Source organism: Macaca thibetana, chromosome 7, assembly GCF_024542745.1.
Source record: "Macaca thibetana thibetana isolate TM-01 chromosome 7, ASM2454274v1, whole genome shotgun sequence".
Classification (NCBI taxonomy): Eukaryota; Metazoa; Chordata; class Mammalia; order Primates; family Cercopithecidae; genus Macaca; species Macaca thibetana.
The window spans coordinates 87,651,864-87,664,011 of record NC_065584.1 but is presented as its reverse complement, the minus strand read 5'-3'; the positions used below and the strand labels follow the sequence as shown (position 1 = coordinate 87,664,011).

The 12,148-nt window shown below is 41.7% G+C and overlaps 2 protein-coding genes across 2 annotated transcripts; both read left to right on the top strand.

Moving 5' to 3' along the window:
* Positions 1-14: 14 nt before the first annotated feature.
* LOC126957928 (60S ribosomal protein L18a-like) lies at positions 15-578 on the top strand. Its single transcript, XM_050795871.1, has one exon. It carries the CDS (start codon positions 79-81, stop codon positions 520-522), a length of 444 nt encoding a protein of 147 aa, XP_050651828.1. The 5' UTR covers positions 15-78; the 3' UTR covers positions 523-578.
* A 9,865-nt stretch (positions 579-10,443) lies between these two features.
* Positions 10,444-11,469, top strand: LOC126959028 (olfactory receptor 11G2). The gene has a single exon (XM_050797900.1). The coding sequence runs from the start codon at positions 10,534-10,536 to the stop codon at positions 11,467-11,469; it is 936 nt and encodes a 311-aa protein (XP_050653857.1). The 5' UTR covers positions 10,444-10,533.
* Positions 11,470-12,148: the final 679 nt, after the last annotated feature.

Below are 12,148 nucleotides of genomic sequence, written 5' to 3'. Positions count from 1 at the left end.
ATGGAGTGGCTACGAGAGTACAAGGCGGTGGGTCGCTGCCTGCCCACCCCCAAATGCCACACACCACCCCTCTACCGCATGCGAATCTTTGCGCCTAATCATGTCGTCGCCAAGTCCCGCTTCTGGTACTTCGTATCTCAGTTAAAGAAGATGAAGAAGTCTTCAGGGGAGATTGTTTACTGCGGGCAGGTGTTTGAGAAGTCCCCACTGCGAGTGAAGAACTTCAGAATCTGGCTGCGCTATGACCCCCGGAGCGGCACCCACAACATGTACCGGGAATACCGGGACCTGACCACTGCGGGCGCTGTCACCCAGTGCTACCGAGACATGGGCGCCCGGCACCGCGCCCGGGCCCACTCCATTCAGATCATGAAGGTGGAGGAGATTGCAGCTAGCAAGTGCCGTCGGCCGGTTGTCAAGCAGTTCCACAACTCCAAGATCAAGTTCCCGCTGCCCCAACGGGTCCTGCGCCGTCAGCACAAGCCACGCTTCACCACCAAGAGGCCCAACACCTTCTTTTAGGTGCAGGGCCTTCGCCTGGGTGTGCCCCAAATAAACTCAGGAATGCCAAAAAAAAAAAAAAATTTTATCGGCTGGGTGTGGTGGCTTACACCTGTAATCCCAGCACTTTGGGAGACTGAGGCTGGTAGATCACTCGAGGCCAGGAATTTAAGGCAACATGGTGAAACGCTGTCTCCACTCAAAATACAAAAATCAGCCAGGCGTGGTGGCGCACGCCTGTACTCTCAGCTACTCAGGAGCCTGAGGCAGAAGAATCACTTGAACCTAGGAGTCGGAGGTTGCAGTAAGCCAAGATCGCACCACTGCACTCCAGCCTGGGAGATAGGGTGAGACTCTGTCTCAAAAAAAAAAAAAAAAAGAAAGAAAAGAAAAGAAAAGAAAAAGAAATCCTTCAAGGTGTAGGAAAGGACATATGATGAGTCGTACTAAAAGACATGATCTTTTGTTGGGGATGAAGAAACCTTGAAGCCCAAACCCCAATTGCAGCTTCTCTGCACACTGCTACAGAATGGTCCTGCTACCGGTCCCTGACCAAGAGCAGCTTCAGGCCTGGTAAGTGTCCTGTGAGAGACAGGGTTCTTCAGTGAAACTCTTGTGATCCAGAAGCTCTAATTGAAAGAAGAGAGAGAAATCACTAAGGAGGCCATGGTCGTCCTGAGTAGAGAGTGATGCCTGCTGAAATTCCACAGCCCCCTTGCCTAAGATCCATTACTCCCCCAGCCAGTCTACCCTTTCTCGTGGGAACAGGTAATCTGTCCTTAGAACCCACAACTCACATCAACTTATCAGAAGGAAAAATTAAACTCCAGCAATACAGATTTCTTACCCTAGGTCTCCAGACAAGAGTGGGGGTGAGCAAGGGAATACCCAGTAGAGAGCTGTCTCCTAACACTGTTCTTCTACAGGCAGTAAATGAATCTTCAAGGAGCAAAGGACAGGCTCAGCTTACAGTACTTGAATTCTACAGCAAATACATTTGCTCATCTCCATCCCAACATATTTTCACACCTACTCTCCCAGCCAGTATTACAAAGACAACTGCCTCTGTTCTCAGGAAAGCCCACAAAAAGCTGACTTAGAAGCCCCCATGGAAATTCCCTTTCCTGCTTTCAGAAAAGAAGGTAATGTAGTGCTTAGATGAGAAGACATATTAAAATACAGCTGGAGAATCTACACCTCTGGAAAAAAAAAAGTCTTCTGTTAACTCTGCTACAGTTTTACATAAACAAATGGAAAAAACATTCCATGATCATGGAGTGGAAGAATCAATATCCTTCCACTAAAATGGCCATACTGCCCAAAGCAACATACAGATTCAATGCTATTCCTAATACATTACCAATGTCATTTTCCATAGAATTAAAACAACTATTCCAAGTTTATATAGACCCCAAAGAGCTCAAATAACCAGGGCAATCCTAAGCAAACAGAATAAAACTGGTGACATCATTTTGATGGACTTCAAACTATACTGTAAAGCTACACTAATCGAAACATCATGATACTGATATGAAAACAGACACATAGGCCAACTGAACAGAATAGATAACCCAGAAATAAAGCCACACACCTATAGCCATCTGATCTTCAATAAAGTCAACAAAAATACGCAATGGGGAAAGGATTTCCTATTCAACGCGGAAATGACTCTCTATTCAATTCAATACTGCAATAGCAAGCTAACCATGTGCAAAAGATTGAAACTGGACCCTATCTTTCACCATATACAAAAGTTAACTCAAAGTAGATCAAAGATTTAAATGTAAGACCTCAAACTATAAGAATCCTAGAAGAAACCCTCCGAAATACCATTCTGGTCATGGACCTTAGGAAAGAATTTATGACTAAGTCCTCAAAAGAATTGCAGCAAAAACAAAAGTTGACAAGTGGGACCTAATTAAACTAAGGAGCTTCTGCATCACAAAAGTAACTATCAACAGAGTACACAGACAACATACAGAATGAGAGAAAATATTCACAAATTATGCATCCGACAAAGGTGTCCTATCCAGAATCTATAAGGAACTTAATTCAACAAGAGAAAAACAAATAACACTATAAGAAAGGGGTCAGAAGACATGAACAAACTCTTCTCAAAAGAAGATAGGCTGGGCATGGTGGCTCATACCTGTAATCCCAGCACTTTGGGAGGCCAAGGTAGGTGCATCATCTGAGGTCAGGAGTTCAAGACCAGCCTGGCCAACATGGTGGAACCCCGCCTCTAGTAAAATTACAAAAATTATCCAGGCGTGGCAGTGCATGCCTGTAATCCCAACTACTCGGGAGGCTAGGGCGCGAGAATCACGTGAACCTGGGAGGCAGAGGTTGCAGTGAGCTAAAATCATGCCACTGCACTCCCGCCTGGGCAACAGAGTGATACTCCATCTCAAAAGAAAAAAAAAAAAGAAGAAGAAGAAGATATACAAGTGGCCAACAAACATAGATTTGTTTTTGTTTTTGAGACAGAGTCTCGCTCTGTCGCCCAGGCTGGAGTGCAGTGGCGCGATCTCGGCTCACTGCAAGCTCCGCCTCCCAGCTTCACGCCATTCTCCTGCCTCAGCTTCCCTAGTAGTTGGGACTACAGGTGTCCGCCACCACGCCCAGCTAAGTTTTTGGGTTTTTTTGGTAGAGACGGGGTTTCACCATGTTAGCCAGGATGGTCTCGATCTCCTGACCTTGTGATCCACCCACCTCAGCCTCCCAAAGTGCTGGGATTACAGGCGTGAGCAAACATAGTTTTAAAAATGCTCTCAACATCACTAATGATCAGAGAAACGCAAATCGAAACCACAATGAGATATCCTCTCAAGCCAGTCAGAATGGCTATTGGAAAGAAGTCAAAAAACAGTAGGTACTGGTGAGACTGCAGAGAAAAAGGGAATGCTTATACACTGTTTGTGGAAATGTAAATTAGTTCAGACCCTATGGACAGGAGCTTGGAGATTTCTCAAAAAACTTAGAACTACCATTCTACCCAACAGTCCCATTATTGGATATATATCCAAAGGAAAATAAATCATTCTACTAAAAGACACATGCACTCATATGTTCATCACAGAACTATTCACAATAGCAAAGACATGGAATCATCCTAGGCGTCCATTAGCACCGGGTTGTACAAAGAAAATGTGGTACATATACACCATGGAATAATATGCAACCATGAGAAACAATGAAATCATGTCCTGTTCAGCAACATGGATGCAGCTGAAGATCATTATCCTAAGCAGATTAACACAGGAACAGAAAACCAAATATCACATATTCTCACCTACAAGTGGGATCTAAACACAGGGTACACATGGACATAAAGATGGCAACAATAGACACTGGAAACTACCAGAGGAGGAGGGAAGGGAGGAAGGGCTAAAAAACTACCTACTAAGTACTATGCTTAGTAGGTACTACTAGGTACCTACTACCTGAGTTACAGGATCAATTACATCCCAAACCTCAGCATCACACAATATAAGCATGTAACAAACCTGCACATATACTTCCTGAATCTAAAATAAAAGTTAAAATTATTAAAAATAATAATATGTTAGAGCTGAATCATAGGGGGTTTTATTTGCCAATTTTAGATCTACTGCTGTCAACATAGAAAAAAAAAAAGCTGCTTAAAGAACGAAGTAAAATTAACTCAGTCTTTGAGATACAACTTTTTCCACAGTTGGAGATAGAGGGACAGGAAATGAGTTGTACAGGCAGGAGAATGGCGTGAACCCAGGAGGTGGAGGTTGCAGTGAGCCGAGATGGCGCCACTGCACTCCAGCCTGGGCAAGAGAGCAAGACTCCATCTCAAAAAAAAAAGAAAGAAAGAAAGAAAAAGAAAATGAGTTGTATTGAAAGACCTGCCCCTGTATCAGGGATGAGAAAGGCTTAGAGCCCAACTTCAGATGCAACTGCTGGAGAAGAGCTAGTGTCCTGCTCTGGCCTCTCTTGGGCCTGGCAAGTGTGCCCTGAGAAGCAACTGCTTGAGAGTCACAGGCCCCAACCCCAAGCAAGAAAGGAAAAGGTCTATAAGAAAATCATGGTGGTCCTGAGAGGAGATTGATTCCTGCTGTCGCTACACTGCCCTCTATACCTAAGATCTCATCACAAATCTCTTTTTCCTCAAAAAATCAGAGGTAACTCTGTCCCCAAAACCCATAACTGACACCACTCACTGGAGGCCCAGCGAACAGTTTTCTGCATCACAGTCACGACGCTCTATGTTACTCTGGTAGACTTTCCCTTGGATACCTGGTAGTTGCTCTGAGTGAGCTCGAAGACTGATGACATCTCATACCATCCCTGACAATTCAGAGGCTGGAAAAAATATTTTCTTCTCTACTGGAAAACAAAGCAGAAGGCACCAAGGATCTCCAGAGAAGAGAGGCCCCAGAGGAAGGAAAGAACCAACACAGAACAGTCTCCTGACACTGTTCCTCTAGCTAATAAATTGATCCTCATTGAGCACAGGAACAGGGCTCACTCCCTGAGGGCTTGTTCATAATGCCTCCATCCTCCAGCAAACACCAAGAGATTGTCTCCCTATTTCTGCTCCTTCATTCCTTAACGGTTATCATAGAAGGACCATCTCTCCTCTCCAGGACAATCAGACACTCTCAGAGAAACTTCAGGTTTGCGATCCCCTCTTGTCCATGAAAGGAGATGATGCAATGGACAAAGTTTCCAGGATTGGCAAAGCATGAGTTGTAATTCAAGCCCTAGGCTCCTTACTCCAAATCTACTGGTTTTCTATTATGCCTTAGCTGCCTACCACTTCTCCTAAAAGGGAAAGTTGTTCTAATTTTCAAGCGCTTTGCAGAAATTAAATAGGTGTGACAATCTCCAGTCCAAACCAAGTGAAGCAGATGGATGTGCTGTTGAGATCAGAACAATAATGCTTCCGATCCACAATGCCTTTTTGAGCTAGCCTTGGGAAAAAAGGAAAACATCAGAGAAATGCCTTTCTCTCATATTATGTATTATAGTACAGGAGCTGGCTAACTTAAAGTGTGTCTAACCCAACATTTCTGACACATAATGAGGGTGAAGCTGTTGTTTTCTTGTTTGGAAAGTTAACTGACTCAATCCAAGCGTCCCATATACATAAGCACAGCTTTAACACCACTGTACCTGTATTCACACTTGCTTCTGTAACCAACTCAGCGGAATCCGCCTGCCACTTTGGACAGCTCCAGCTTAGCCTTGTGCCAGGTGAACACCACTGCTGCTCTCTGTGCAGAGGAGCTAGGTAATAAAAGGTGAGTAACATTACACTCTTGTTAGAAATATCTTTTTGCTGTCACACACTGCTAATCTAGTTAGGTCAAGCATCAAATGGTGATGGCACAGAGAGAATCATTTTCACACCCTTCTTGTTTTCTAGGACAGCTTTGTTAGACTCTCAAAGTTGAAACATTGCCCTGAGGGGGAGCTTGCCTGGAACTTTTGGCTTCATGTATAAATGTCAAACTACCCAACTGGCATTTTATTTTATTTATTTATTTATTTATTTTTTGAGATCCCAAGCTGGAGTTCAGTGGCATGATCTCAGCTCACCACAACCTCTGCCTCCCAGGTTCAAGTGATTCTCCTGCTTCAGCCTCCCAAGTAGCTGGGATTACTGGCATACACGACCCCACCCGGCTAATTTTTGTAGTTAGTAGAGATGAGGTTTCAACATGTTGACCAGGTTGGTCTCAAACTCCCAGCCTTATGTGATCTGCCCGCCTTGGCCTCCCAAATAGCGGGGATTACAGGTGTCAGCTACCACGCCCAGCCCCCAACTGGCATTTTCATCTGAGAAATAAATCACCTCTAGATCCATAAGTCTTGATATCATGTATATTTGTGGGATACTTGGAATAGAAGTATTTCATAATGAAAAGGAATCAAAATCATATAATCCAACTCCCATTTCATATAAAGAAAGTGAAGTTTATAGAAGTTAAAAGACCACTAGAACTCTTCTGCAACTTTGTTGCAATATTGAAGTTAGAATTTCCCTCTAGCTCTGTCCTAATTCTACATCCAAAGCTGTGGGACCATAATTATCTTTAGCAGTCAGGAGGAAACTCTCTGGGATGGGACATGTTCTGTCGCCCAGAACATTCAATTTCCCATGGCTTCCTTTGACTGGAATTCCTCTCAAGTCTAGGACAACACTCTAGTAGCCCAGGGTAATCTGAAGTTAACAATTGATTTTACATTTTTAATATAAGTTTTAAAATTGATGGAAGGTAAGATTTTGTGACACATGAAAATTATATGAAATTCACATTTCAGTGGACATAATAGTTTTATTGCAACATAGGCACATACATTCACTTACGTACTATCTATGGTTGCATTTGCAGTACAACAGCAGAGCTGAGCAGTTTTGACAGAAGCTATACAGCCCACAAGACTAAACTATTTAAGAAAATGTTTGCCAACCCTGGTATAAGTATCACAGAGATAGAATCCCTTGGTACGGAAATGTTGGCTAGTGTGTGTGTAGTCCAAATATGTACACCCCTCAGTGGGACCAGGAAAGCCCAGGGAATGATGTACACTCTGTTACCCTCTGCTTGCTAGTGTTTACTCCAGTGAATCCTTATTTTATATTTGCAGTGCTTGTGTTAGTGGAGCATATTTGCGCCCCCTTTGAACAACAGAGTGTGCGTTGGTGTGTATGAGAAAGTTTGAGTAAGAGAATCATGAGATGATGTTGGAAATGTTAAGAAGGGTCAAATCAAAGATCACAGTTTGAAAGTTTGATTTTATTCCAAGAGCATTGGGAAACTAATTGAATCTATGTGCAAGGAAAGAAACTGATCTGATTTTCTGCTTTTAAGGAGTCACTCTGGCTGTGGCCTGGAAAACAAGTGGCAGACGAGCAAGAGTGGAAACAGGAAGCCAGTTAGAACAGCATCACGTGGTCCAGGGGAAAAGATGATGGCTTGAACTAGGATGTTGGCAGTGGAGATGGGGAGAAGTGAGCAGACATGACACTTATTTTTGAGACAAAACTAAAAGGAATTATTTCTGAATGAGATGTGAGGAATTATTTGTGAACAAGATGTGAGGAAAAGGAGATACTACACTGAAATAAATTCCATCAGAAAAACAAAAGTGATTAAACATTTAATCCAAGAAGTCAAATTATTAGACTGTTGAGCAGATGCTTGGTCCTAAAATAAAATTTCAGGAACACTAGCAAAATATCCTGGTCAAAAATACCTAAGCATTATTAGTAAGTGTTATTCTTAATTGATCATAATAAAATTATATTCCTCTGAATTAGTACTAGTCATATACATTTAATCTTTTTTAGAAAACATAAAGGACCTTCACACATCACAGCAGAATTCTTTTTTGTGTTTTGATTCATTAGTAATTCATTAGTTTTATTCATTAGCCATGGATGGCTCAAGTGAAGCTAATAACTTTTAAAACACCCTACAAAGGCAAAGGTGTGGCATAGAAATGACTAAATGCTTAATGTCCTTGATCATGGGTGAAAGTGGTGCAGAGTGACTTTATTTTAGAAAATCATTCAACCTGTCCACTATCTGCTTTCAATTCTCTTTATAAAAGATAAATATGCAGTCTTAGAAGTTTATTGGGCCCCTAAACAAATGACTTTAAAAGCAGAGAAGCAGAGAAGAAAAGAACTTACAGAAAATGAATGTTTATGGTGCAGTTACCAGAACCTATTCCACCCTACTCCCACCAAGAGCCAAATACATTAAATTCTTATTTCGATTATATATATTACAACAGAGTCTGGCAGAACCTGTGGAGACTCTTTTGTCTCCAAGCGTCCTCCATGTCATGGGAATTAGGGAATCCTGAGTTACAAATGACCTACAGGGTGTTTTAAAACCTTATGGGGCCAAGCGTGGCGGCTCACGTGTGTAATCCCAACCCTTTGGGAAGCCAAGGTGGGGCAGATCACTTGAGGTCGGGAGTTCGAGACCAGCCTGGCCAACATGGCATGAAGCCTGTCTCTACTAAAAACACAAAAATTAGCCAGACATGGTGGTGTGCCCCTGTAATCCCAGCTACTAAGGAGGCTGAGGCACTTGAACCCTGGAGTGAAAGGTTGAGCCAAGATCATGCCACTGCAATCTAGACTGGGTAACAGCGCAAGACTTCCTCTCAAAAAATAGATAAACAAATCAAGCAATCATTATGGATTGTGTTAAAATTACTCCCTCAGTTCATACCACCAACAATGAAATTGTATTCTTCCAACATAAACCTCTAAGTACCCACATCTATGATTGAGAAGGATATCAACTTGCTGCCGACATCTTTTGGTTTTGGTCTTGTAAGTTTTACAGAACTTAGATATTCTAGTAAGAAATTAGTAGACTCTGCAGGGGAGGAAAAAAATTTTTTCTCCTGTCCTTCTAGGTTCTTCAGCTGGGGCCTTTTAAGTAAGACTGACAAAACACAAATCAACAAGAGAAAAACAAACATAAGTTTATGAGCATATGCATCTTAAATACACACTGGAGCGCTGGGAGATGAGTAACTCAAAGGTGTGATTAGACGTTAGGCTTACATAGCATCTCAACTAAAGAATAATAATATTTTAGGGAAGTGACAAGACAAAGAAATAGAACTCTGCATTTCTAGGGTGGGAAACTGGGGAAAATAAATATTATGGTCAAACTAATGAAAGATACAGGCTAAAGTTGGTAAAATTGTTATATAGATTCGTCTGGTGCCATCTCCAGACTGAAAGCGTTTAGAGTTGTCTCTGGTAACTTTACCTTGTCCTTCCTGGTAGCGAGGGGAGGAAGGCCACCCTTGCAAAGTTATGTCCTGCCTCTATGCAAATAATAGACAGAGAAGTTTTCTTGAATTCTCAATTACCCTCAGCTGAAAATAATCTCATGCCAAAGTGGCATATTTGGGGGCAGCAGATTCTGCTACCTTAAAACTTCCTGGGTCCCTGTGCCAACTTCAAAAAGTAAAATGTGGATCTAACATAGAAAGAGGGACACAGACTTTCTTTAGTATGCTCATTTATGCACTTATTTAGAAAGGGCTCTAACTATTTCCAAGGCCTGAGTACATTAATGTTTAACAAAGATATTCTAATTCATTTAAAACAAATTAAAGGCATCATGCAGATATTCAGCCTTCAAAAGCCACTCTCCCTTGAGATGTTCCTAAGTGGTTACTGGGAGATGGACCAAAGCTTTAGTCTAATATCAGCTACAAATGAACTGTTATTTAGAATTCCATGTTATCAATTATATCCATAATTTGTATTATTGGAATAGAATTAATTATATCTTTATAGTCTAGGCAAATTTGTATATTCTTCAAGGCAAGCACAGACATGTTTCAGCATGGCCAGTTAATAATTCTTTCAGCCTGGTCTATTGAGGATGGCTAGGACTGCTGTCCTAACAAAAAAGAAACTAACAACAGCTAATTTCCTCTGACTGATTTGACTGTGTTACTCATGAAACAAGTGAATAATATTATAACGTTAATAAGTTAGCCATTTAGTTTAGACTAAGACCAGTGTCAAAAGTTATATAAAAGAAGTAATTCAGTTTTATAGGCCCATATTGCCTGGCTACAGTTTCACTCAGTCTCTGCCACAAAAAGCTGCAATGATTTCACCTTCTGAAAATGAAATTCCATTTCTGTAAGAATATACATAAATACGTATTCTGTTATATATTTATACAAAGGCTCTTGAAGGGGATTGTTGTAAATGTGAAAACTGCAAAGGCTTTACACCTGATAAAATGTATATGACAGCTTATCAATATTGGTCAAAAGTTTTCTTGAGCCTATGGTAAAAATGTGAATGCGAGCAAAGAATCAATCCAGATCAATATGTCGGTTTAAAAGAAAAAAAGTGACTATTGACATATCTGCATTCTTTTTTTTTATTTCAATAGCTCATAATATGCATTTCTTTCCCAAAATGATTTAAATATAAACCTGATTCCCCATCTATGTTTGCACTGTCATCCAGTAATTGCTGGTGCTTTTACAATTCACAGACACATGAAAATCTTCAACATCCCCAGCAATTCCAGCACCTTCACTGGCTTCATCCTCCTGGGCTTCCCTTGCCCCAGGGAGGGACAGATCCTCCTCTTTGTGCTCTTCACTGTTGTATACCTCCTGACCCTCACGGGCAATGGTTCCATCATCTGTGCTGTGCACTGGGATCAGAGACTCCACATCCCCATGTACACCCTGCTCGCCAACTTCTCCTTCCTGGAGATCTGGTATGTCACCTCCACAGTCCCCAACATGCTGGCCAACTTCCTCTCTGACACCAAGGTCATCTCCTTCTCTGGGTGCTTCCTCCAGTACTACTTGTTCTTCTCCTTGGGTTCTACAGAATGCTTTTTCCTGGCAGTTATGGCATTTGATCGATACCTTGCCATCTGCTGGCCTCTACGCTATCCAACCATTATGACCAGACATCTCTGCACCAATCTTGTGATCAATTGCTGGGTACTTGGTTTCATCTGGTTCTTGATTCCTATTGTCATCATCTCCCAAATGTCCTTCTGTGGACCTAGGATTATTGACCACTTCCTATGTGACCCAGCTCCTCTTCTAACACTCACTTGCAAAAAAGACCCTGTGATAGAACTTATCTTTTCTGCCTTATGTCCTCTGCCTGTCTTTGTGCTCTTTCTGTTCATCGTGGGGTCCTATGCTCTGGTCCTGAGAGCTGTGTTGACAGTCCCTTCAGCAGCTGGGAGAAGAAAGGCTTTCTCCACCTGTGGGTCTCACCTGACTGTGGTTTCAATGTTCTACGGCTCAGTGATAGTCATGTATGGGAGCCCACCATCTAAGAATGAAGCTGGAAAGCAGAAGATTGTGACTCTGTTTTATTCTGTTGTTACCCCACTCGTTAACCCTGTGATATATAGTCTTAGGAACAAAGATATGAAAAAATCTCTGAAGAAATTATGGGGAACATAAAATGTTAATCAAAAAGATCCTTGCGTAATTAATCTTGTCTTTAATTTGGGGGGACTAAAAAAAACTGGTCTTATACAGTTAATTTTTCATCTTACTATTGGCCAAAGCTAAAACACCTGTGAGCATGTTTCTGTTATTTCTCCTTTCAGACCATGATTATTTGCCCAGTTGTGTAGCATGCCTCAGTGTTTTTTAATTGACTGGTGGGCATTTTTTAAAAAAACTATAAAGACAGTATGTGCAGTAATGACGGTTAAGTTTTGTTCTAGCAAGTAGATGGAGGAGAGGCAGATCACATTGATTCTATTCAAGCGCTACTTATATGTGTTCTTAAAATGGTTTGTGCTTGTTTTAGTTTTACTCCTATGGTATGGCTTTTAGTGCAGGAACATAGCCTTTCTGAGACCTCAGGGCAAATCTGGACTGTTTAGAAGGCCCCTCCACTTTAGCTGATCCTAGCCTCCTATTTCAGTGCTTCTTGAACCCCATGACTCCTGAAACTTCTGCTTTGCTCTCTAGACGCTCAGCTTTAGTTTCTGCTAGCTATTTTGAGGTCTCGCCATGTACACACAGCTTAGAAATCCAAAAATGCCTTGAAGGGGAATTGCATCATATTTTTAGCCTAGCTTCTGTGGTCCTCCCCTCTCCAGGAATTGTTTCGCAAACACTAGCAGCTTTG

Bases quoted from the DNA above. Each gene is read 5' to 3' on its own strand.
- LOC126957928 (XM_050795871.1), top strand. From the start codon at position 79: ATGCGAATCTTTGCGCCTAATCATGTCGTCGCCAAGTCCCGCTTCTGG.
- LOC126959028 (XM_050797900.1), top strand. From the start codon at position 10,534: ATGAAAATCTTCAACATCCCCAGCAATTCCAGCACCTTCACTGGCTTC.